Genomic DNA, 27250 nt, shown 5'->3' on the forward strand with positions numbered 1-27250 from the left:
AGCTGGATATGCAGGAGGACTGGGACAAGTCCGTCCATGGCCAGGGACCTGGGGTTCATATTCCTGCTACTTCCAATTTTAAGCAGTCACCCTAACTTTTCCTGGGCAGCCCTGGGCCACGTTTCCATCCCACTTCTCTTCCTCCTGTCTTGAGTTAGCTAAATAACAACCTCCCACCTGGAGCTGCTCCCTCCTGGGCTCTCTCTTGCTGCTCCCCCCTGCCCCATGGACCACCAGCCAACGGGCACTGCCCAAGGAATGGGAAGTGTTGCTTTGCTCTGCTGAAGACTTTTTATTTTGCACAGACTATTTGAATGCATCTCAGGCCAGCCCCTGCTCAACACGTCTTTAAATATTGAATGAAAAACGGAGTAGCGTCAGAGCGAGACATGTCAGATTTTTTTCCTCCCTGACCTATTCCAGACTAATTTCCACCCTAGGGGTTTAGCCATTTTTCCTGAGAGACAGCTGGTAGAGATTCAGAAAGAGGGATTTGAAACAAAGTCTTCTGCAGCACAAGTAAATGATTCAACAGGTAAGGGTAAGCCAGTGTGGTGGCCAAAAGCCTGACCTGGATGTCCACCTACCTGCCTCTGGTCAGGCTGTTCTCCCCTTCCCTGGGCACCTTCTCTCAGTGGGATGAGGCTGCTCCCTCCCCAGCTTCCCACACCACCAGCTCCTGGCTTACGGCGTTGCCATCACGTTCTCCGACACGCCAGCTCCTCGCTGCCTTCCCTGCCTCGGGTCGTTCTGGAATAAAACAATCTTCAATTATTCCTCTCCCTTTTTTCTCCTTTTGTGCAATATATCATTTTTTAATTAAAAAAATGCCTTGTGGAAGTGTAACGGGCTATTAAATGTTTTGGTCCATAATTAACATCAAACCCCTGACTTAAAATCTTTACGGATTGAGTGAGCTCCATTAGCTGCTACATGAATAACGCTGCGCAACTCTCGGAGGCCCACGGTGTTTCAAATCACCCCATTTCCCCTGCAAAGGGGAAAAAGAAAAAAAAAAAAGGTCCTCACTGGTGTTTTGCTGCTCCTCTCCCTACAGCCACAGCATCGTGGGCCACCCTGGGGTGAGCAATGCCTGCCCTGCGCCCAGCTCTTCCCCATGGGAAAGATGCCGGAGCCCCGTGACAGCTGGGGTCCCATCACTTTGCACAGGGGAAGGCAGGATGTGACCCTGGAGGAAAGTTATCTCCCCACACAAATTGCTCCCTGGTAAATACAGCAGCGGCATTGCGAGCAGCAGGGTGGAGGTAGTGATGCAGTATCTCTGGTGGCAAACCCCCATCTGCAATGACAGGCAATGATGGGGTGCTCCTGCGAGCAGGTGGCAGCGGGCACGAGTTATTGGGGACTTGCAGCACATTTCCCACCCTCCTTTCCAGCTCCCAAGGGAAGGACAGGAGCTGGCAGGTTCCCTTGTGGTTTTATACTCATGCTGGCAGGTTGGAGACAAACCTCATGCATAGAGGAGAAGACAGCAGGGTCCTGTGTGTTGTCCCTGAAGCAAAAATCCCGGCAGGCACCACATTTTGGCTTGTGCTGGAGGTGGCCCCAAATCACTGCCCAGTGCAAGCTGCTCCCCACCTCCAGCCAAGGTGTAGAGTGTCCAAAATGCGGGCCTGGAGCTCCCCAATTTCAACAGGTCATTGATCATCAGTACCGATGCATGTCCCAGACACATGCTCGCCGCCTTCTCCAGACTTGGGGGGGCTGAGGAGGTTTGAATCCCCTGATGATTCTCAGCATTTGCTATTATAAATTAATAGCATTTCATACCCCTGGATGACCATCCAGCGCTGGCTCCCGGCAGTAGTGACACATCTGTTGGGGCTGCCGGCAAATTTCAAGCTTTCCCATCCATGCTTTAAAGGTGGAAATAACATTGGAGCGGAAGTACTGGTCCTTGATCCTGCTGGATTATGGATGACCAGCTCTTGATTGAGCAGATGAATGCAACTGCCACCTTGCCAATTTATGGTATCATTCCTTCTGGGCATCTCCACTGGCATGTTCATTATGGCCATTGGACACAAATTGACTCACTTCTGCATTCTTGGCTTTCTGAATGAAGCCGGAGTTAGGAGATACTGCTGTTCTCATTAGGTTTCCGCTGTGTACTTAGCTATTAGCCTGCTCTTGCTAAGCAGCTCTGGACTGTCTTTTGGGCTTTGGTTGTGCATGGAATGAGCTGTCAATTCAAAAAGACTTGGCCGTATTTCATGGCCTGGCTTTCATTCAAATACCTCATAACAGCAAGGACATCAGAAGCAGACACTCTCCAAGGTATGAGAAGATGGTTGACTTTCAGCATTCTTCTGGTTTTCCCTTGCGCCTAAAATGAATTTTTCCTTGAAGTAAAGGAATCTTGGTCCACCTGGGACAAGATCCCACTGCAATCCCCAGTGCTACATTGGTGTGGCAGCTTGGCCATCCTCTGTGATCCATCTTAACCTTCCAGCTCCAGCTCTTGGATGAGGAGGAGAGCCTGAGGATGAAGGCCAGGCTCTAGCACTGTGGAGATACTCATCTCCCATCAAAAGCTGCTTGGGAGAGCACCACCCCATGAACATGAACAAGCAAGACGTGCTGCCATCGTGTCCAGAAGCTAGGATGCACCAGAGGCACAACTAAGGCAATCACAATGTGAGAAAAGAAAGGCAGAAGCAGGCTTGGCATCATGGGCTATGCTAAAATGAGTCCAAGTCCCGGTGTGCCCCCATTGTGGCATGGGAGGGAGTTGGGACCATCGTCCCCTGGGCAGGGCTTGCCTGTCCCAGAGCATCCTGGGGGGAACCAGAGTGATATTTTAATAAGCTAAGCATTAGTTGCATCCCCAGTTCCCTCCTTGAGACTGATGCTGGGCACTGAGGCTGAAAATTAATTGCTTACAGGGTTTTCATTTTTTTCATAATTTCTTCCTTTTTTTTTTTTTTTTTTTTTTTGATTGTCATTTCAGCTGTATTAAACTTTAAGTCAACAGAATATGGGATACACAGCAGGGATTCTGCTGTCTCCCTTCTGGTCTCCTCCACTTCACCAGCCCCAGCCCTGTGGGTCAGCAGCAAGGTTTGCTGCACATAGCCAAGAGCCTGTGGAGAAAAAAAAGCTGGGGGAGAGTTCAGTTTCTGCTTCTTTGTTTTCAACCCTGCCCAGGAGTGGTATAAACTCAAATAGGCAGTGCTTCAATCAAGCTAGCTTCTGCCGAGTCAGCTCCATTTAAAACAGCCTTTCCAAAAGACCGCAAGTCTCAGAAACCCCAGCCAAGATTTTATGGGTAAATATAAAATGAATTAGGAGGCAGGTTTTAAAATAAAGGATTGCTCTTGGAATCCAGGGGTAACAATGATTTCTCGCGAGAATGCAGAATCTCTTAATCTTTAGCCCAAAGGTGCACGCTCAGCAGCGCAGTGGAGGCGCTGCCAAGCGGAAGTGAATCGAGCTGCTCTTGGACACCTTGGTGGAGATGCCCCATCCTGGCCGCTGGCACGCCGGCTGCTGCCCAATGTGGGCACATCTGGGTTGGAAGGAGCCCTTTTTTGTTTTCTTTTTGCCTCTCTGGTAGCAACAATCCTCCAAGCTGGTTGAAAAACATCTCAAGGCAAGTCTATTCACTCGGAAACTGGTGATTCAACTCCACCTAATTGTTTGGAGGGGAGAGATTGATTTCATGGATGTTTTCAGCAAGGACATTATCAAACAGGTTTCATATGGACGGTGTCATTTCAGCTTGTCCATGCGGTGTGGCTGGGATGCTCCACTTTGTGTTGCAATAGAGTGGCTGAAAGAGATGGGGGGGAAAAATACATTTTGAAGTATTCCTTCACTGCAAGAAAAATAATCCAAAATGCTGACTTGTGCCCCCAATCTAGCACAAAATAAAATTTTTCTATCACGGAAATTCTCACAAGCCAAAGTGTCTGGGCTTCATCCGGCCAGCTGTAGTGATTGCGGCAGAACCATCTTGTTTTGGACACTCTGGGAGGACCAAACATTATGTTGATGGCACCACAGGGACATGGAGAGGATGCAATCCTGCCCCAGCACATCCCCTCTCCCCATGGATGTTTGCCAACCTGTCCCCAGTGTTTGTGTGTTTGTAGTGACAGACCCCTCCATCTCCCAGGTAACCCACTGCCATGGTCCATGAGCTGTTTTTGTCCTGATGTCTAACCTGATTTCTCTTGCTGTAATTTAAGCCGATTATTTCTTGTCCTGTCCACCATGGACATAAAGAACAGATTATTCTCTTCCCCTTGGCAGCAGCCTTTTAAGCACTTGAAGACTGTTATCACATCTCTTCTTCCATCATCTCTTTTAGGCTAAATAACCCAGTTCTTTCAATCTTTCTTTGTAGGTCATGTCTTGTAGACCTCTGATCGTTCTGTTTCCTCTGCGCTGCCTGCAGCAGCGCCATCTCCTTTTTGATATGAGCTGCCAATACCAGAATCTACTCCAGCATAGACCTCAGAAAGATTATTTTGTGAGTCTTGTAGGCCATGCTGCAGCTCTTATATCCCAGGGCACTGTCTGCCTCTTGATGCGACACTGATATGTCGTGTTCAGCTCATGACCCACTATAATTCATAGACCTTTTTCTGGGGAACTGCTGCTGATTGTTTGTAGGCTTGGTGTTTCCCGTGGGGTTTTGATGTGAATAGCAAAAGGCAAGAATGAAATGTCCTGAATGAAGGTTGCGTTCTTTTGTTCTTGTCGGTTTCCTCCACATCCTGATTTTGGTGTGTTCACGTATTCAAAGTACACCTTTGGTCAGGCTCTTGACTAGGCTGTATGACACCTGGGTTCAACGCTATTCAGTCCATGCTGAAGAAGCTTTATTGGTGATCCTTTAAGTTGCTGGCTCCCATTGCCTCATAATTTCTAATGTTTTATCTCTTCTATGCATGTCATTTCACGGTCTAAAACATGCTTGTGTTTAACACTGGATAATCAGCATTTTATGCAAAAAAGATGAGATTTGTAATTTTCTGCAGTCCACTGAAAAGCAGACCAGCATGGCCTGGCCCAATCCCCCAGGAGCTATGTTTAGAATAAGCTGGCTGTTTTTCCGTGACTTGATTTTTTGTCCCTTAGAAACTGGAGGTTTCTGTTCAGAAGGACCCACTGGTGGAAAGCTGAAGGCTGGTCCCCAGAGCTCAGAGCTAAAGGGACTCACTGTGGGGACGCCAGACAGTCCCGGGGGAAGCACTTCCACCACCCAGACATGGAGTCAGTCTCTTGCTCCCAATGAACAATTAAATCATTCACACAACGTGGAAAGCCACAACCCCAGAGATGGGGCAGGACTCGCTGCTGCTCAGAGAGACAAGGGGAGAAGGAGGGGAAGGAAACCCCCATGGTCCAGGTGAGGGTCTGTGCCTGGGTCAGAGCTGACCTTTCAGCAGACCTCTCCGCCTGTCCTCCTCCCCTGGGGCTATCCCAGCATCAGCTTTGTTCTCCTGTGGCACTGGAAATCCCAGCCATGGGAAAGGTCTTGAGGGGAAAGAAATGCAGGTCACTGCTGGGACAGACTCTCCAGGCAAGGGAGTGCATGCAGAGGTACTCAGGTTATGATAGTAATTAATGTGGACATTACTGGTAATGGCAGAGCCGGTGCTTTAAGTAAGTGCACGGAGACAGGAAATGACCCCCATCAATTTTTAAGATCTCAGCTGTTTCATGGGGCAGCTGCAGAGATGGGAACGACTGGACCTTGGTTTGTTGGGCAGCCCCTGCCCGCAGCCGGCAGCTGGATGCAAACACGCTCCTGCTGCGCCAGGGGATGGACCTGCCTAGCTGCCTGCAGGGAAAGGGCCCTGGAAAGCTGGAAATGGTCCCCGTTCAGTGAGTGTGTTAGCAAGACTGCGGGTGACAGCGGGCTATTCGACTGTTCAATCAGAAGGTGCATTTACGTGATGATGGTTTAGATGAGGGTCTCTGTGTTGCTGGTTGCAGCTATTCAGTCCATGCTTGCAGTGGGTCGCAATTGAGCAAAGCACGTTTGACTGCAGGTGAGGGCTGTTCCACACAAACCCCTTCTCATGCAGTGGAAGAACCCCTTTTTGGCTAGATCCTGAGGAGTATTTCCAATATTTGGGAAACCGCCCTGTTCCCACTGAAAACTAGGGGTCTTTTGTCCCCAGTTCCCGCAGAGTCAGGACAGAGGCTGTCGCAGAGTGGGTGTTTTTATGGACTGGCTGCTCTCTCCCTTCGCAGTTCTAATTACGTTGTATATTTTGGAAATAAAAATGTCCTTTTTGACGATACTGGTCAGGAAAGCTCTCCAGCATTTCCAAGTACAGAGAGGGGGGGAGAGGCAAGTGATCAAAAGCAGGCTGTAATGAGCTATCGGAGGCAAGCCCAAGGTCACTGGGGGCAGAAGGGCCATCGTCACACTGGTTTGTGATGCTCAGCTGGCACCCTGCTCCCACATGCTCCCCTGACCTCAACATTGAAGCTGAGAGTTTGGGTCTGCACACCCTAAACACCCACTGGTGGAGAGACACAGTCTCTGCCGTGTGGGCACCACGGTTTAAATACACACGGTGGAGGGGAGGGATGCTCACCTCACTTTACAGAAGGGACAGACACAGGCTGAGATCAAGGACCCTGCTCCCCACAGGGGTGAAAGCATCCAGTTGCTCTCGAAGAGCTGGAAGCACCACAGGAGTTGTCTGCTGGGAGAGACACAGTCTTCGCAGCAGGCGGAGATCTAGGGAACTGATGAACGGCAATCTAGGGCATCGAAGAGCAGAGACCTGGATAATCAAGAAGAGATCTAGGGCATGGAGGAGCAGAGATCTAGATAATCAAGGAGCAGCGATCTAAAGCATCAAGTAGGGTTGCTCTAGGGCATCAAGGAGTGGAGATCTGGGGCACTGAGGAGTGAGACATGATCTATCTCACAGGGTTGCTCCCAGAGCACCAGCATCACTCCCAGGCTCCCAGCCTGATGCTGAGGGTCACGCAGGAAGGCAGAGATGGGACTGACACCCAGCTCTGGGTGCAGCCCTGACCAACCTTTCGTAGCCCAGGGGAGAGGGGAACAAACTTCCACAAGAAAATCCACGCAGCATAGTAAGCTCACAGGGTTGTTCAGGACAGCTGAGCCTCGACTGGCAGCCGCGGGCTCCTCCGAGGGGGGACCACAGAGTTGCTTCAGCCAGCGGGAAGGAGCCTGCCTCCACATCACCAGCAGCAGTAAACATGATCTGTCTGAAAAATAGAGTCATGTTAACAGTTATTGATCTATAACTTTTAACCAATTTCTTTTTTACAATATTGGATTGCGTCCTAATTTTAGGTTTTTATGTTCGGCACTAGGCAAACTCTACTCCATCAGCAAAAAACAGCCCCTGTGGGCCAATCTGCGCCTTCCATTGAGCTGAATGATAGAGGACTGGAACAATATTTTTCGACAGATCAGTTCCTGTTCAGGGTAGCGGTGGCCATTATGCAAATCCAGCTATAAGAAGTTTAAAAGTCTGGAACCATTATATTTCTTTATTTCATTAACATCAATGCGAACGGGTGAGTTAATATGACGGAGTGATCCCATTCCAGGGCTTACACAAAACAGCCCCCCCATCGTTTAACAAGACTGGTGATTTCCCCTAACGGGTGCTCCCAACAGCTGTACTGGGGGCACTGAGGCATTTTTTGCAGCATGCAGCTGGGCAAGGGGTGGGTGACAAATGTCTCTGAGCAGATTAGCGGGCAGGAATCCTCTGCCCAAGCCGGCAGATGGCTGGGAGGGCTCTGCTCATTGCAGCAGGCAGACATCCAGGAGGATGGGGGGACAAGTAGGGGATCGATTACAAGGGCCCGATTTCCCGCTGGCTCCTTGGGGATTTTGCTCCCCCTCAGAGCACCTGCACATAATCTCTTACATGGTATCCTCACCCCTAATTCACTGCACAGGCTGGGAGAAGTTGCTCAGGCACAGATGCTCTGGTGTGCGCAGAGGCAGAGGCATGCAGGATTCAGATTTACAGGGCAAGGCAGGACGCATGAAAAGAGCGTTGTTAACCCCATTTCCTCCTGCTCTGGTGCTGGACACATAACATTTTCCTAGCACAACAGCAATATGAGGAGCTGAAGACTGATATAGTACAGGCATGATGTTACAGGGCAGAGAGATTTGTGCTCGAGCACGTGCCCTGGTGCCCAGGTGGTGGCCATCCCTCCTCTTCCTCCTCCTCCTCCATCATATCAGCATTGTATATCAGCACCGCCACAAATGTATGCCTTCACAGTCACCTCTATCCTTGCATGTATCCCCATCTTCATCCCACCAAGGCACAGATACATTCACTAAAACAGCAGTGCAGAAGACACACATCCCTCTTTGTGGCCCCATTCAGCTGAGGGTATTAGTAACCCGTTCCTCTTTACAAATAGAAAACTCATACATAGTGCTATCACACCAACGAGGAAATTATGGGGTCCTGGAACTCAGCCCTTGCATTAGTGTCTTAAGGAAGGGAGTGGGTGATACCTGACCATCCACAAAAGCCAGCCCACCCTATAACGTGGTCCAGCAACAATGCGAGAAGCTGACTTTCTTTCCCATACCATATATTGTCTTCCAGCCATATAACTCACACAAAAGAGACACAGACATATGCACACTTGCACGTGCATATGTATTCGCATAGATCTGGAAAATAAAGATCACAGCGTGCCACACTAATGGATCCCAGCACTATAATAGCTCCATTATAAATGGCAATGTCTTGGAGCATTACTGCTAAAGACTCTACCTTTTAGTGTTGAAACTTTTAATTGATTTTTAAAATACACAATCAATCACAGTTAATCAAGGAATCATGAAGAACCTATTGTACACAAATACACAAAGACAGCATATAAACCACAATTAATGACTACTTAAACAATAGTAGCAATGAAAATAGGATTATTTATTAGTGTTTATGAACAGTAATGGATAAAGTAATGAAGCAGTAGCATGGGGGTGTGTTAGAAGCCAAAGTCTGTGATATTTAACGCCAAGTGGCCATAAGTGACTTTTAGTCAATGGGTCAATGACACAATTTAGAGCAATCTTTCTAAAGGAAGGAGATGCCGGTTCTCCCTCCTCCAAGCACTACCATTATCCCGCAGCTGCTGGTGGAGGTGATCCATCCTGAAAGAAGGTGGGGACCAAACTGAAAGCAATTCCTGGGTTCTCAGCACAAACCTAACTTCTGTCCTAGGACCAGGCTGCAAACCTGTCAGGCACAGCCTTGCTCCATGGCGGGGGGACCTGTAGACCCCTGCCAAAAAAAGCCTCCAGGCTGCCTTTAACCAAATGTCCATCCATAACCTGCCAGGGAGGCTGTCTCTCCTCCTGAGGACTGTCTCACCATACACCAATGCGGTTGGACAGCTCTGGCTTTAATATTAAGAAAAGCAATTAAAATCCAGCCGGGTGGCCTGTCCCAAGCCTTGGAGAGCTGATTCCTCATGTCTCAGGATGGCATGCAGTCCGGCGGGCCAGAAAAGAGTGAGCAAAGCAAGGGCTGGAGGTTATTAAGCCTGTGCCTGAGCCAAGGACGGTGAGCTTGGGCTGGGCAAAGGAGGTCAATTCCATGGAGGCAGCTTGGAGGCCCCTAAGGTCGTCATTGACCACAGCTCCAGGTGGTCTGTCCAGGATTTAGTACAAAAGACTATTTTGCCTGAGCTGGCTTTATTCACACCCACATAGCAAGAGACTTGCAAGCCCAGAGCCATGCACTAAGGCATACACCCACCCATACAACCCGACCCATGCTGCCTGCAGACCAGTTTTGCTCTTTGCTGTGCTGGATCAAGATCTCCCTGTGCCTCGTCGCAATGCCTGCTGTCCCCAGGGACAGGCAGAGACAGCGTGTTGTGGCATTCAGCCAGCAAGCAGTGGCAGAGCCCTGACCCCTCCTATAATACAGTCCTCACCTTGCTGCTGCGCACGCAACAGTTTGCAGCTTTGCAATCAGAGCCATTTAGTTTCTCTAAATTGATAAGCAGCAGCCAGGACCCCGCTCCTAGCTGCCTGGCACACGGTGCGATGGAGAGGCAGTGGTGAAGGGACTCCTGGTAAGGAGGAGGGGAGCGTCCAGAGGAAACTTTGTCCCGTTGCACCATTCCCTTGAGGGCAAGTGCCATCTAACCCCAAAACACCACCAGCACATCACACTAGCTGCTGTCCCTGCAGAAAGTGGGGGACTGGCTGAGTCCCTCTTCCCCTCCTAGGGCAGGAGCGTGGGGATATGCTTGTGCACAGACATTTCTGTAGTGAGATGGAGGTCTTGAGCTTGATGAGGGACAGCTTTTAGCACTGGACTTAAACTCCTATTAGTCATCTCAGATCACAACCTTACTGTACTGGCAAGGCTTGGCATTGGAGGCCTGAAAAAGAGACGACGACAGGTCAGACCCCATAACCACAACTTCCCTGGGGTTTTGGTGTGGGGCTGAGGATGCTGCAGCCCCTCACTTCAAGCCCTGCCCACCAGCAGCCTCCCTCCCCACAGCACTTGGGCTCGCTCACATGGATCAACACCTTCCTCTCCTTCACTGTCTCTTTTATTGCCTTGCAAGTTGGCCCCAGGATGTTTTATCACACCATAGCACATAATACAAATGAAAAACAAAGGGGAAAAGTTTGAATCATTTTTTTAATATATTCATCCCTGTGCAGGGGAACAATGATCCATCTGATTAAATCTGCATGCTAGAGTTTATTAAACCAGGTTGGCCTCTCGCTTTCTCTCTCCTTTAGGCAGGGACAAGCTCATTAAAATGAACATGCTCTGTTCCCTCCCTGTTGCAAACCCGCTTCGCATCGTCACTGTGCTGCCGCTATCTCGTAGGCATCGCCGGGAGCTGATGAATAGGGCTTTGCAATTGAGTTTTCTCTGGCAGCAGCACAGTAGCTGAGCCTCGGTGTGGCTTTTTGGCAAAGGGTAGGAAATGCCTTCAGCTTACCAGTGCCTCACGGCTGCTGTGAGCATGCATCCAAGAGGGTGTAAGAAAAGCCCCATTAAAATCGGAGGGAGCTGGGAGGGCAGGGACTGACCACCTCGCTCTAGCCCTGCCCCAGCACCTGATGTCTCATTTACCTCCTCATGGGCTCTGTTTCTCATCTGTAAAATGGGTTTGATGGTCACACCTTCCCCATTAGGATAATTAATGTCTATAAAGCACTTTGGATCCTGCACTAAGAATAAACCCATCGGTAATGCCAAGGTGACAAGTGGGCATCTAAGACAGTCTCTCCCCTGGCACCAGGTCCCTGCGCAGGCTCCCGAGTCTGCCGGCACCTGCCCACCCTACAGCTCCCGCTCTCCTTAGGCTACCCCAGGAGTGTCCCCAGCTCACCCAGCTACCTTCACTGGGGAGGCATTTCCAGCAGGCCAATATTTGCTGCAGCTCCTCTTCCTCCTCGGCAGCCCTTCAGATGCAACCTAAGTCTGTTACACCCTGGCGATAACAGTGGCTTAGGCCATATAATCCCTCCTTTACTTGACTTTGGGTTATTTTGAGCAGGAGATTAAAGGAGATTATCTGCATCACCTGAGATGCTGCACTTTCTATCTCTACCCCCTTCCCTCCATCCCTGGGGCTCACCCAGTCCTAGGCAACAAAACCCCTCTCTCCTCCCTTCCCTGTCCTCCACCACGCTCTTGTTTTGGGGCAGCTACCTGGCTGCAGGGCACTGCCATGCCGTGGTCCATCATCAGCCTCATTTCCTAGACCCAGCTTCTCACCTGGCCACCCAAATCCTGCACACCTGCATCCCAAGCCAAGGCCAGAGATGCTCCACAGCAGGGGAAGGAGAAAGGAGGGCAACCTGGCACACTGTAACACTAATTGGGATTAGCTGTTCTGTGGGCTTCTCCTTGAGAAGGGGGTGGTGGCAGAGAGGATAGAGAAAGTCCTCCTTTGGACACAAGGAGCTTGCGGCAGGGTGTGCTGGGTTCAACAGCAGCCACTTGTCTCCACAGCCAGAGGATAGAGAAGGATTGCCTGTTTGGAGCACCCCACACTATAAAAAAAAGAAAAAAATCACACTAATAGAGGAAAAACACTGAAAAATGTCTGTGTTTCATGCCCAAGGAGGAATCCCCATCTCCTGGCAGCACCCAGCCATGGGCATTGCCCAGACAAGGCAGGGAGCTCCTTCCCATGTTCTGGAGACCACGTGCTGCTCTCCAGCTCACTTCAGCCTGGATTTAGCAAAGCACTTAAGTGCTGGTTTGAATTCCTCCCAAAGCCTTGCTGAAATCAGTAGCTTTGTTGAATCAAGGTCTAAACAGGCAAAGCTGCTAGCAGTGACCAGGGAAGTTAATTCTCCTTCCTACCTGAGGGAGAGATGCTCAAACGTCCCAGGAGTGGGGAGCAGCTACCAAGAAGCAATAGTTCCCCTCGGAAGCAAACACCCACACATAGCGTCCCATCAGCACGAGACCCGCACACACGTTCATGGCAAGATCACACCTTCATGGGCTGTTTTTCCTCATTTCAGACTACACCAGGCTAGAATCCATCTGCCACCCTGGAAATTAATAGCAATCATTAAACAAAAAGAGCTGGCAAAAAGAAGCCTGAGGTGAAAAGCAGCTATTTCTGCCAGAAAAAAAATTAAAACTATTTAGACATACAGAAAGTCATTTATTACTGTGAAGTCCTCCCTCCACCTGGGGTTTAAATCTCATTACAGTTTGTCCAAAACAGATGTTACCCTTTTAGCAGTAGATTATTAACGATAAACTCCATTCCTCCAGAGAGGGTGGGTGTTCTGGGTTCACTTGGTTTTTCAACTTGGGTAACCTCCACAGGAAACGTTTATGAAAAGGACGGGCAATCCAAATCCTGGCATAGCTCCCCACTTCTATTTTCTTGGACTCCAAAGTTTTTCTTTCCACTCTCCATATCTTTTGGAGGTCTCTGAACAAGCAGGGAAATAGAGTGGCCCAGAGAGTGGCCACAGACCCTGCTGAGGAGCAGACGTGATGTTGAGGAAGGGCTTTCATGTGCCGCAAGCCCACGCTAACACACCAATAGCTCCTACTGCTGCTTTTCCACCAGCAGTTTGGCATTAACCACGTGTCAAGACAAAACCAGTTTCTCTTGGATGGAGCCAAGATGGGGTACATGACCCATTTTTCCAAGCTTCTCTGCTTCTACCCTCACATTTTTGGGTAGAGCGCCATTTGGTGACCCAGTGGTCCCTCACACCTATGGATGAGCATCCTTTATGGGCAAAGATGGGCTTTGCTTATTCCCACAAGTGCATGGGCATACTTCAGTGGGAAATCAGCTAGCCTTGAGAGGAACACTGACTGGCACCCAGTTTAACCAGCCAAGCCCACAGCAGAGCCACATTTTTGTTCTGTTTAGATTTAACATAATAAAGATACCTGCTCCGGAATCTAGGAGCCACATTAACCACGCTGTAAACACAATCAAATGAGACATTAATATCAGCTCCACACAAATATGGCCATCTGGCTGCCCAGCCATCTCCCTGAACATTGTGGGTAGGAGGAAGCGCATCCCCAGAGACACTACTAAATAGATGTTCTCATGATGCTTCTTGGAGCGTGCCTGGGAAGCCAGCAAGTACCAGCTATTTTGGGACTCTTGATGGTGAAGCCAATACTGGCATCTCAGGGATCTCTCAGAAAACATTTTTTGCTATCAGTACAATTTTTTTCCATACCCTGAGGGAAGCGGCAAGAGCTCTGCTGCTGGCCATGTATGTCTGAGCGCTCGTTGCTGGAGGAGAGTCGTTCCCTCAGCACAGCACGTCTTGGGCCTTCAGGCTTTATGGCTCATAACCAAATGCTTCATGGAGCCCTGAAGGACCCCAAGGAAGCCCCAAGTAAGCAGTGTACTCGGCTCCCTACAGCTGCAGAGTATCCTTGGGATGAGTCCATTGCATGTCCATTCGTGTTGTGTCAAAGGCATGGCAGAATAACTGCAGGGGCTGCACTGGTGGGAGGAAAAGGCTGTAAGTTCATGGCTGAAATTAAGCTGTTAAACAGCAGCTGAGGTGAATAAACACCCACAACTACCTTATGACCTCTGCCCTCTGACAGAGGGTACAGTCACAGCTATCTCGCATCCCTCCATAACCTCATGTGCTAATCTGCACCAACCCTTCATCCTCTCAGCCCCATCCCGGACCCAGCTGGAGCACAGACCTGCGACATCCAGGCCCACCAAGGCACCACCACACAGCTGGGACCACTGTCCCACATCCCTCAGCTCCTCCTAGCAGCGCAGGGACCCGGAGGGTGCAGTGGGGCTGAACACCCTCTCTCCATGGAGGCCAACAAACTAAGGTGCTCGTGGCATGGATATTTGTTTGCAGCATGGGTATTTGACCCGTGAGCAGTGTCCTATAAACTTTTTAGCAGGAAGGGTGCCTATTTCCATTGCTGAAACAACAGACCCAGAGCCTGTTAAAGTGTTTTTGTGTAGAAACACGGCATCCGTTAGGTTAAGAGGTCAGGACATAGGCAGGATTGGGAATGTTGCAGAGGACCTGTCTTGACCTAGGGAAGGAGAAGAGGGTCCCTCCTCCAAGAGCTGACAAACCTGAGCTCCTCCAGCAGAGCCGCGTACAGGAGCGGGGCTGTGCTGGATAAGCTGTGCGCGGAAGGTGGTCATGCTTGGTTTCCTCTGCAATGCTGTTATCCTGAATAAACATTAGATTGGTTTTGGAGAGCTGCCCAGATGATCATTAACCTTCTCCTGGCCCATGACAGGAAGCCAGCCTGCAGCACTGAGCTAAAATTAGGCCTGTAGGGCACTGGGGCTTGCCAGATATTGCTATATCTGGGCAGAACCCCCTTCAAAAAGTGGACAGCCAGCGGGTCCAGCCTTAAGCTGGGGTCCTTGGCTCCAGAGGACATGAGTTACATCATTAAAATAATTTAGGTTGGAAAAGACATCTGGAAGTCTTTTCCAACCAGAGAAGCAGGACCAACTTCAAAGGTGAACAAGTCAGTAAAAGGTTACCAGAGGTGTTCGCCTACAGCACAGCCATAGCGATTCCTGTGTGCAGGATGCTTGCTGATGAAAAGGTGAATTCTTTTCTGCCTACCCGGAGATCACAGCAGACCATTACCACGAAGTCCTACATCTGCTGTATATTTTCTTGTGCATCTGCCAACACTCAGCAGTACAGTCCACATAGAAACTGCGACTGAGGTAGGCACTGGCCAGAGACCCACGCTTTCTGGCCTGAGACACCTTCACACGGGAAGAGTGGGACAGAGAGGGAAAAGTCCTTTTGAAAATATGACCATAAAAAAAAATCAGAGCAAACAAAGCACTTGCACCTCTGAAAGTAATTTCTAACAAAGCTAACCATTTCATGGATCCACCACCAGATTTCATGCTGTATAAAAGTGGATTCTCCTGTCTGGGATGCAAAGGGTTATGCAAGCCTCCTGCAAAAATAAATTAATGAATGAAAGCAGTAAAGCCCTCTTCCAAAGAGCAGCAAAGATCTGAGCGATGATGACAATGCAGCAGAGACAAGGCACAGTTCAGATTGTCAGTGCTGAGGAACACCAGCAGCTTTGCTTCCCAGCACGGGGCTGGCTCCCTCCATTGTATCAGTGCTGGAAAAACATGCTTTGATCTTCAGCACTATTTACGGGGAGGGGGAAACGGGAGCCCTGCTTCCACACCAGACCTCTGGTTTCCCCCAGCCTAACGGCAGGATAACCATCCCATAATGGAATTGTGATTCAGACTGATTATTTCTAAGGAAGAACCCCATCAAGTAAATACTAGAGAGGCTTTCTCCCATGGAAACACACTTCTCTCTTATTACTATTGTTGTATCTGATCAGAGCTCTTAGTTCTCTACATCCCCTAAAATCTTTTTCCTCTTTACCTTCCTCTGCCCCTCTAATTGCACTCCTTGGCTGTTTGAGGTCTCAACTGCACTGTCATGGGCTGGAGCTGACATTTCATATCTGCCTGTGCTGATATTTCAGAAGGCTGGTTTAATGCACAGGTAACTCAGCTGGGCTTAAGAGGTTGTTCACCAGGAAGATCATTTATGCATTTACTTAAACTCAGTGGAGAATTTTGCTCAGTGGCCCACAGCAGCGTGCAACAGTGTTGTCATCCCGATAGACCCTGGAAGCTAAGCAGCAGGAGACGGATGTAAATGACTTCAGACTGCAGCTGAGTGAAAAGCAGAATATCTTTATTTCCTGAAATCCCAAGACCTAACCTGTCTTGAAAATATTGTCATTTTAACACAGAATCTATTTTGCCATACAACAAAAAGGTTCTTAAAAATGTTTGTGCAAACAGGTTTGTTTTGGCCATTCCCAGATTGCGGCACTGGCCTCAGTCTGGCTGGTGGAGGCACGACGGCTTTGAACTAGGGCTCCCATCAGACCCTACAGCACCCACAAGTTTACAGCTAAATCGGCCTGAATCTCAACTTCCAAGAAAGATCATAGCTTTTCAGCCAAAGGTTTAATTTTGCAGAAAGTGCATTTTACATCAGAAAACCATTTTACTGGAGAGTTCCCCATGCAACCAGCTGCAGAATAAGCTGCCTTTTATTGAAATCCATGTCAGGCAGCAGCAAGGGCTGGCTGTTCAAAGGGAAGCTGAGGCAGGAGCTAGGGGTAACCCCAGCACAGGGGGGTCCCCTCCCCACCCAGGGTGGTGTATCCCAGCACACGAACACTGCAGGCAAGGTGCTGGCAACAGGGTCCATGGACAGTCCCAGGCGAGACAAGAGATGAACCATAGCCAGGGTCCCGCCAAGGAGTCCAGCCAGGAGCAAAAGGTGATGGGGCCAGGGGCAGCAGCGAGCACAAGTTATAGTGCGTGTCAGAGGGGTCCATCCAGGAGATAAGCCACCTACCACACAGGCCTGAGGTCTATCCTGGAGGCAGGACCACAAGCAGGACTGGAGACAAGCACAGCACCAGCAAGGCTCGGGAAGGAGCTGGAGACCCAGGGCTGAGTTTATGTGGAGCTCCTGAGCCCGTGGGTGGAGGCCCTAGGTGAGGCCAGTCAAGGGTCATTAGTGTCTTCAGGGCCTTGCCAACCAGATGCATTTCACGCTCCTCAGTTTGACATTCATTCGGCTGCTGGTCTGCAGAAAGTGTCCCATGCCTCCTGCAAAGAGACTGCAAAATAAGCCAGCAGCCAGCGAGTCTGTGGATACCAAAGAGCCTTCAGTGCCTTGACCTCGATTGACTTGTGTTTCCCTTGATAGGAACAACCCGAGGAGAGAAACATTGGCCCTAGCGCTATACAGAGCCCGTGAGTGTCGATACACTGGTAATAGCAATGCCCCTGTATAGAGACCAAGCGTGTAACTTCTGTTTGTTTCTCCCAGCCTACCCTAGAAAGGTGATCTCTTCCCCACCCCTTCCACCTGGCTACTTGTTGTCTAGTCTGTGACCTCCCAAGGTCTCAGTAAAAGCTATCCTGTATGTGATGCTGGGCACTTCTCTCTCAGCCCCCCTTTACCTCTCCGCTTCATTCCTTCTTCATCTTTCTTCAAACCTCAGTGGAAAATATATCTCTTCTCCCTTGCCTATTTTTCTTAAATAATAAATAATAGCAGGAGAGAGAGTAGAATTGACTGGAGAACTCTATTATCTAACACCGTAAGGCATTTGGGAATAAGGTTGGGATGCACAAAATGCTGCCTGAACTCTGTCTGTGGAGGCAATATTAGTACCAGGACCTCTGGATATAAAATGAACTTGAATTTTACAGGCATGGGCATCTTTATTATTCAGCATGGTTATGATTCTGACCAACATCACCCGGCAGGAGGTGTGTAGCAAACACCAGGAATACGAATGAGCAGAAAAACCTGCCTGGAAGCCTCCTTTCCCCACCTGACATATACAGGATGGACGTCAAGCCATTTAGGGGAGACTTCATCACTAATAAATGTTTTCTCTGCCATCTTGGAGCTGTCTCCTCAGATTATTTTACACACAATAAAAAGCCAAGGTTAATTTTAAAATTTGGTGCCTGTTAGCCAAATTTTCCCTCCCCACCTCTTTGGGTGACTAAACATTTATAATTTGTAACGTATCACTCCCGTTTTGCTACGTCTCTTTTTGTAGTGGGGCTCCTTCATTTATGATAAAATGGCCTGAGTGGCTGTGAAAGAGGGTCTAAGAGAAGCGGAAACACAGCCAGCTGGAGATGGAGCAGCTAGAGAGAATGAAGTTACGGGGATGCAGAAATGCCAAGGGAAGGAGCACTGTTGCGTGTATGCGCGTATATGCACACACACACGAACGCGCATGTTAATCTGGCTCCTTGCCTTCAGTCAGTAAATCTAATCCACAGTTTGAAATAACTCATTCAGTAGAATAACAAAATTAGGAATTGAGTGCCAGGACAGCATATTATTATGTGCGCTGCCCAGCTCGCTCTCCCTTTACCTACCCAACCCCCACGGCTGCTTTGTTTGCTTCCTTGCAGCTGCTGCTCTGGTTTAATTTACTGAGATGCCATTAATCGGGCGGTGGAAGCAAAAACTTACCAGCCAGCCTGCACTGGTTTTTGGAGCCCCAGCTTTGCCTTTCCCTTTCGACCTCCCTTGCTGTGGGTTTTCAGCCAGGATGAGGTTGCTGCTGGTCATCCAGCACAGGCTGCAACTTCGTGGACGTCACAAAATCACAGCGGTCCCTCTTTGCCGTGACCAGGGCTGGAGAAGCTAGGACAGGTAGGAGGGGAGGACATCACAGGTCAGGGCTGAGGATTAGCAGGGCAAAGCACGGATCCGGGCTCCAGCAGGGATACTGGAGATCAGAGGCAATGCTTAGGACCAGCAAAGAGTGAGGGAGTTGTCATTGCCTCTTTGCTGGCCTCTATAAGCCACACGAGCCTGACATCTTCTCAGCTTATCAAACCATGCTGCCCTATGACAGCAGAAGGACAGGGAAATACAGCAGTGTCTGCAGTGCACAGGTAACTCTGGGCAGGAATGATATTTCCTGCACGGTACTGGGTGGGTACCATGGCCTCCCCATGGACGTGGCCTGTTGTCATCATCAGCATGGTGCCACAGTTCAAGATAACTCCGATTGAGATTTAATTCATCATTTCAAATCATTGTGATTGTTATTCCACACCGTCTTCCTTCCTATCGTTTGCTTCTTTCTCAATCAGTGAAGGAGAACCCCAAATCTCCGCTTTCCTGGTTGTTTTTCACATTAGAGTTGTAGGTGGTTTGTTCCCAGATTTTCCCAGGCACCTCTGTGGAGGGTCAGAGGACTGGGAAATGTGGTGTGCAGTTAGGTTACCAGGAGAATAAAACCAGGACAGCTGGGCAAAGACAAATCAGTCAGGCAAGAGGGTTAAAACACTAGCTTATCTTACTGATTTTTATCCAGTTTGTGGGGAAGAGGCAGGGGGGTCTCTCCCTGCTCTCCAGAGCCATGTCCCAGCTGCAGGAGGTCAGGGACAACAAAGGCTCCTTGGCCGACCGGCTGCTTTATTTCTAACCTGCAAGAATCAAGCTCGGGATTTCAGAAGCAGAAAAGAACAGAAAAGGGAGATTAGAGGCGAGGTAAAAGGTAGAAAAGTGAAGAAGGAGAAACCTCTTGGATGTCTGTTATCTGCTGTTACAGGGAGATGAGTTGGGAACCACTGCAAGTGCCCCTGCTCCCATCCTGCCTTGCAGGATGCTCGGCGCTTGGCTGATGTCGCAGTGCACACACGCAGGCACACACCCACACGCACCCGCGTTGGCGTGATGCTGGGAAGGAGGCTTTCAGAAGCCAACAAGATGAACAATTATGCCTTCTGTGCAAAGCAACAAGACCCACTTCTCCACTCCCCAGTCATGTCCCGGCAATCTAATAAAAAGGGAGATTAGCCCCTCTTTCCTCTCTTACATCTCCTTAATGCTGTCATTTTATTCACACTTTGCAAAGCAAATAAACCAGCAAATTGCCTGCTTTAATGAGCTGAAATTAAACTCAGGCTGCTGATAAAATGCCTTTTCTCCTTTCTGTTGTTGGGAAGGACTCGTCTGATAGGCAACGTACAGGAAAGAAGAGAAAACACACAGCAGGAGCCTTATTGAACGTGTTTGAGTCATTTACCATTGCCGTTCTTCATCCCCGACACCTCTGATTAGATGAGGGAGGCACATGGGTGATGAGAAGGCTACAGGGGATCAGCCTGGTAAGGTCCGTGGAGGGTCTGGCCCTGCTATTTGCTCACGGGATCGTCCTGCTCCACTAGCTAATGCCCTCTGACACAGGCTGGAGCCCACAGCCTCCCCAGGTGGGAGTAACAGGGAACCTTCCTCTGCAAGAAAAAGACTGGTTTGGCTCTGCAGAGCAATCCCAAACACGAGCTTGCCCAGAGAGGATGGTTGGGTCAAAATGGGAGTTCGAGGAGACAGAATTAGTGCTTGCTAAAGAGAATATGCCAAGATGCATCACTCCTTGCGTGCTGTCTCGGTCTGGCAGGGCTTCCCCTGCCTGTGGGAGGTCCCTGTAATGCACAAGCCCATGGAGGAGGACAGGGAGATGCTCGTGCCAAGGGCAAGCACTGCAGGGCAGCAGGCAAGGAAAATCTGTGCCATCCCAAAGGAACAACTGGGGCAAGACTTTGCTTATGGCTCTGTGGTCCAGGAATACCTTCTCCCACACCCTTAGGGGCAATGCGCACTGCCACAGGAGGCAGTCTGTGGAGCTGGAGACCAGGCTGGTCCCTGTGCCAGAGGAGAGCGGGCACAACTAAAGCCCAGCTTGCAGCTGGAGGGAGAGAAAGTCTCCACCTGCAACACAATTTTCATCCCAACAAGAGGAGCTCAGGGCACTTTCAGTCTCCCACAGCCCTGTGAAGTGCTATCATTATCTCACGGTACCAGAGAGGAGGCTGGAGCGCAGAGAGGTTAATTGAGTTGTCCAGTGCCAGGAGGGATGTAGCAGCAGACATCTTTCGGCCTGGTATTGCAGCCCGTGCTTCACCCGTCAGCTGGGGAGGTGGTAAGGGAGGACTCTCACCTGCAGTGCCCCAGGGACCATAGTCCTTCTTCCCTTCCTCACTGGCTCCAAGAACTTGGTTATGCCAAAACGGGCTTCCAGGTCCTGGGAAAGCATCCCAGGGTCAGGACAGCACATCCTTGCAAATGTGCTCCTGCCAGTGCAGCAGGTAGTGTTCCCCAAAATAGGGTTACCAGCAATATCGGTGTCACTGTGGTGATGTAAGGGTTTCAGCTGGAATAGCAATGTAAAAGCATGGTAAGGTCCAGGTTTCTACCCCCCAGGAAAGAGGAGACCTGAGATTCAGCTGCTTTGCCCTCAGCATCCCTTCCACCCAGGCCCCATTTCTAGTAAACTTTTGAAAACTTGGTTTTGTTGAGCTTTCTGCCAAATGTAGCTGGGATAGGACAGTACCAGGCACTGGGGAGGCAGAGAGAGACCTGCAAGTACCCAGGCAGGGCCCCACAGAAGCACCATCTTAGGGCCAGTACGTCTCACCCATAAGCAACTGCCCAACCAACGCGGACAGTACAACCCGCAAGAAGGGTGTACCACACACCCTGCCTTCCGGAGGGGCACTGGGTAGAAACTCAGTGGTGGTGTTGTTTTCCCCCACAGCCTCACCTCCCCTAGCAGCTGGTGGGGCGTCTGCTGGAGGACAAGGTGGCCAGAGAGTCTCATGTGCAGAGAGCTGATGCGAGAGCAGATCTCGTTATTCACGTAATGGAAACCCAACTGTGCCACCAGGGAACAGAGTCATTGTTCACAATCCAGAAAGAACAAATAAATTGTTTTACTGCTTATTATTACTGGCCTGTTTACCGAGGTATAAGCTGTGAAAAGTTAACAGGGATCTCTGCAGTGAAACACGGTCTGCTTCATTGCCTGGTATCACAGGTGGAAAAGAACCTGGTTTCTTCAGAACAAGGGCGAGAATACGGTATCTGCATCTAAATACCCCTTGACAATCATCAGCCTCATGTGATTTGCAGGCATGTAGCACCAAGCACAGTCCCTTCACTGCCTGGGCACTGGGAAATGGTTTGGAAACCAATTTCTGTATTTATACTATTTTGCAGATCCGATGAAAGACAATTTAGATGTAAGATGTGCCCCTGTGTCCTTCACGGATGCCCAAGAAACCTCCAGTTCCTGCCAGCTGTGTTGTAAGGAGTGCCTGCCTCCTACAGTCTGCCCTGGGACAAGCGAGACAACCAGAGCTCCTGTTCCCAACAAAAGTCCCAAGTAGCTAGGCTGAGATCTTTTCTCCCCATTTGTGGGCAACTCCATCTCTGCCACAACACCTTACTGCATCTGTCCTACCAGCTGAGAGAGCTGTTTGGCAGTAGAGATGTCCTTGGATGATATTTTCAACATCTTGCAGAACAGCACGATTGAGGAGATGCTCATGCTCATGCACTTTTGCCTTCCTGTTTCCCTAAGAAATCACAAAAGGAAGTAGAAGTGCTGTCCATGGATATTTAAGTTTAGTCAAAAATGCAGGAAAAAATAATGGAAAATGTGAGCCAGGAATGAGAGATTTTCTGTGGGAAGTGAGGCTGCAGGCAGCCCCATAGGTTTGTGTCTAGTGAAGACTCTTCCTGGTCTTCAGAGAGCTGTTTCTGGGTGGGGAGGGAAGGTCTTGTCCCAGCTTCTGCAAATACTCTTGTTATGGCACTGAATGGTTGAGGGTCTTCCTCACCTCCGCAACATTTCACCCAAGAGGGAGAGAGAAGTCTTGGAGACAGGCAGCAAGCCCCAGCCACGGACAAGGACATCGGATGGTGGACAATCATGCTAGTGTGTTTTGCGGTCAAAGAGTGCTCTGAAACTACTGCTCAGGTTCCCAGAAACAGGACAGGTGCTTGAGGCTGGGCTTTATCCTAGATGCCACGCAGCAATGCAGTCAGAGAGACACGGTGTCCTCAATCAGCATCCCCTTCTGTGGGCACTGCCGCTGCGCACACCAGCACACGAGACAGTTAGGATTCCCCTCAGCAAAACGCTGCAGCATCAAATCTACATCAGAGCGAGTTGTCTAGACTTCGTCTGCTCTCAGCGGAGAGGAACAGACACTTCTGGGGCATCACTCCTCTCCTCCTAAGGTAGACACCTAAATAGGTCAGACGAACAGTGCCCTGGATGTGTGTTGGTCTCTCAACAGCCTGTAAGGTGATGCTGGATGATGGGCTCAGAGGATGACCTCCATGGTCAGCGACCACCTTCCCTTTTGCTGCCAAACACTGCTGGTGGCAGTACCCAGATAAACCAAAAGCTCCTTGAAAGGTGGTAGCCAGAGTTAGAAGGCAAGTGCCAAACATTAAGAGGGCAGTTGGATGCATCTCCAATGCCTCTAAATGCCATCTGTCTTTCCTTCATGTTTAGTTTGTGCTTGTGATTTGTTTTGAACAGGTGAGCCGAGAGATTGAGCTGGGACAGCCAGACCTACGGAGGCACGTGGAGATGGGGACCAGCGTCACGATGGGCAGCAAAAAGAAAACGAGGAGAGGTACTATAAGAAGTGAGAGGAAGGCTTGTCTCTAAGCCAGAGGGACTCCTCCGCCCAGGCACCTATCTTCATGACTCCCTTCCCGAGATGCCAGAGACCTGGTGATGCGGGACCAGCCTCAGCCACCCAGGCCTTGGTAGTAGCCCCTGGCCGGTGGCTGCCGAGTACCGTGGGCGCCGAGGTCCGCTTTCTCCACGGATGCTTCCCCCCTGTCTCCAAGCCATGAGGAGAAGGGAGAGGCGAGTGAAGCTGCTGAAGAAGCACTAGCCCACGTCTTCCCAGCCCCTGTCCCGCTCCCCGCTTCTGGCAGACCAGGAACCCCTTCTCCGCGCCATCCTTCCAGATGGCAGGTCGCCGGTGGGCCGCGACGTCAGCCCTCTGCATGTGCGTGGCAGCCGTCTCTCTCCTGCACGCTGGCGGGGTGCGGGCAGACTGCTGGCTCATCGAGGGGGACAAGGGCTTCGTCTGGTTGGCCATCTGTAGCCAAAACCAGCCCCCCTACGAGTCCATCCCCCAGCAAATCAACAGCACCATTGTGGACTTGCGGCTGAACGACAACAAGATCAAGAGCGTGCAGTACGCCTCGCTCAGCCGCTTCGGCAACCTGACATACCTCAACCTGACGAAGAACGAGATCTCCTACATCGAGGACGGTGCCTTTTCAGGACAGTTCAACCTCCAGGTGCTGCAGCTGGGTTACAACCGACTGAGGAACCTCACCGAGGGCATCCTCCGGGGCCTGGGGAAGCTGGAGTACCTTTATCTCCAGGCCAACCTCATCGAGTCCGTCACCCCCAATGCCTTCTGGGAGTGCCCCAACATAGTGAACATTGACCTGTCCATGAACAGGATCCAGAGACTCGACAGCAACACTTTTCGGGGCCTAAACAAGCTTTCTGTCTGTGAACTCTACAGTAACCCCTTCTACTGCTCCTGCGAGCTCCTTGGCTTCCTGCAATGGCTGGAAGCTTTCACCAACATGACCCGCACGTACGACCGGATGCAGTGCGACTCCCCACCTGACTACATGGGCTACTACTTGCTGGGCCAAGGCCGGACTGGCTACCGCAATGCGCTGAGCATGCTCTCTTCCCTTTGCACCGGCGGCTCCTACACTGTGATCCCTCGTTTTATCCCTCCCAGGTACCAGGTGACCACGGTGCCCTCCGAAAGCCCTTGCTCCGACGAGGATTGCTCCTCTGGCGATGGCACGACCCCGCAGTTCTCCCTCTTCACTCCCATCGGTGAAACAGAGGTGCGCCCCAACATCCAGGTGAAGCACCTCAACCACAACTCAGCCGTCCTCACCGTGCAGATTCCCTACCCATTCAGCAAGATGTACATCCTCTCCCAGTTTGAAAACGGCTTCTCCTCCATGATCACCAAGCTCAGGAAGAAGGAGGAGAACATCACCGTGAGCAACCTAGTAGCACAAAGAGACTACACCTACTGTGTAGTCTCCGTCCACCAATACTCGAAGTACAACCACACCTGCGTCACCATCACACCCACCAGACCCAACCGCAAGGAGCCAGTGCCCACCCCTTCCACTGCCACTCATTATATCATGACAATCCTGGGCTGTCTCTTTGGCATGGTGATCGTCCTGGGCGTTGTGTATTACTGTCTCCGGAAGAGGCGCCAGCAGGAGGAGAAGCACAAAAAGGCTGCCGGCAGCATGAAGAAGACCATCATCGAGCTGAAATACGGGCCAGAAATGGAGACCACCAGCATCACCCAGCTGTCCCAGGGACAGATGCTGGGTGGGGAGACAGTGACCCGCATCCCCTACCTGCCTTCCGCTGGTGAGGTTGAGCAGTACAAGCTGATTGACAGCAGTGAGACCCCCAAGGCCACCAAGGGCAACTACATGGAGGTGAGGACGGGTGAGCAGCCCGAGAGGCGGGACTGTGAGCTGTCCCTGCCGCCAGACACTCAGAGCTCTGTGGCTGAGATCTCCACCATTGCCAAGGAGGTGGACAAGGTGAACCAGATCATCAACAACTGCATTGATGCCTTGAAATCTGAGTCCACCTCCTTCCAAGGGGTGAAATCGGGGGCGGTCTCCACGGTGGAGCCTCAGCTGGTGCTCTTATCGGAGCAGATCCCCAGCAAGCACGGATTTCTCTCCCCCGTCTACAAGGAAAGCTACAACCACCCTCTCCAGCGACACCACAGCATGGAGGCGGCCCCCAAACGCTCCAGCACCTCTTCCAGTGGCTCCATACGGAGCCCGAGGTCCTACCGCTCCGAGGGATCGGGCCACAAATCAGAAGCCAAATACATCGAGAAGACATCCCCCACCACCGACACCATCCTCACTGTGACACCGGCCGCGGCCATCCTGCGGGCGGAGGCGGAGAAGATCCGTCAGTACAGCGAACACCGGCACTCGTACCCCAGCTCGCACCAAGGGGAGCAGCACGACAGCATGGCAGGGCGAAAGCCTTCCATCCTGGAGCCTCTGACCCGTCCTCGCCCCAGAGACCTGGCCTATTCCCAGCTCTCGCCTCAATATCACAACCTGAGCTACACCTCCAGCCCAGAGTACACCTGCAAACCATCGCACAGCATCTGGGAGCGCTTCAAACTCAACCGCAAGCGGCACAAAGACGAGGAGGAGTATATGGCAGCCGGCCATGCCCTACGCAAAAAGGTCCAGTTTGCCAAAGACGAGGATCTTCACGACATCTTAGACTACTGGAAGGGCGTCTCTGCCCAGCAAAAGTCCTGAGTCCTCACACAACTCGTGACTTAACACACTAACTGGACCAAAAGAAATCTGCAGCAGCTATTTTTATTTAGACTGTCTTTGAAACAAAATAAAATAATAATAAAAAAATCAATAAAAATAAAAGAGAGAACAAATTATGAAAATCTATAAATATTCTATATAATATATAAAATGAGATATTAAAATGTCCTCACACTGGTGAGACGCACCAAATTTGAACACAAACTTTACAAAAGAAACAAACTGTGGAGTGAAAAAAAAAAAAAAAGGTTTTGTTTCATTTCAATTTTTTTTAAAAAAATAAGAAAAAAGAAAAAATTGAATATAAAAAGAAAGTGAAAGAGTGGGCAGAGAGCTGAGGTCTGGCGTTTCCCGATATTGCATTGCATGAGTCCCTATTCCGTGATTTTGTGGATTCTTTGTGAACAGTTTGTGTTCTTCCTTCCTTCCCTTCCAAAATCAACAGCAACAAAAACAGCAACAAAAACCAAAAAGAGACCAGAAGGAGATCCATCCTTTGGGCTGTTTTTGCAAACGGAGTCTTCCAGTTTAGACTTTTACCCGGTTGAAGGCCCGTTCACATTTTCACTCACTGAGAGGTTTTACCACACATTGCATTGTAAACCGAAGTCGTTAATTGTACAGAGAAAATTTCTATATTTGCAATGTTTGCTGTATAATGAGAAAGAGAGAGGAGAAAAAAAAACCAATACTACATCTACTAAAAAATATATATATATCTATATCTATATTGACCGGTTTGTACCAGGTTTTAATCACGGATTTTAGAGAAAGAGATGGAATTTGGTTTGAAGGATTTTTTTAGTGGGTGGTTGGTTGGTTGACAGGATATTTTGGGGGTGGGGAGTGTTTGGCTTTCTAAGCGTTTGATTCTGATTTCTCCCAACAATTGCCTATGTCCAAATTCTCATCACTTCCAAGTACATTAGAAAAAAGGCATGTACCCAGAAAAGCAGAATCCCCCACCTTATTCCAGGTGAG

The 27250-nt window shown here is 50.0% G+C and overlaps 1 protein-coding gene across 1 annotated transcript in view; it reads left to right on the forward strand.

Moving 5' to 3' along the window:
- ELFN1 (extracellular leucine rich repeat and fibronectin type III domain containing 1) overlaps positions 1-26948 on the forward strand; it is a 105898-nt gene extending 78950 nt beyond the window's left edge. The window contains exon 4 of the mRNA XM_049791590.1: positions 23418-26948. Coding sequence (XP_049647547.1) covers positions 23858-26248 — 2391 coding nt within the window. The 5' untranslated portion in view covers positions 23418-23857 and the 3' untranslated portion in view covers positions 26249-26948. The remainder of the gene's footprint in view (positions 1-23417) is intronic.
- Positions 26949-27250: the final 302 nt, after the last annotated feature.

Source organism: Accipiter gentilis, chromosome 33 (genome assembly GCF_929443795.1).
Source record: "Accipiter gentilis chromosome 33, bAccGen1.1, whole genome shotgun sequence".
In the NCBI taxonomy this organism is placed as follows: domain Eukaryota; kingdom Metazoa; phylum Chordata; class Aves; order Accipitriformes; family Accipitridae; genus Astur; species Astur gentilis.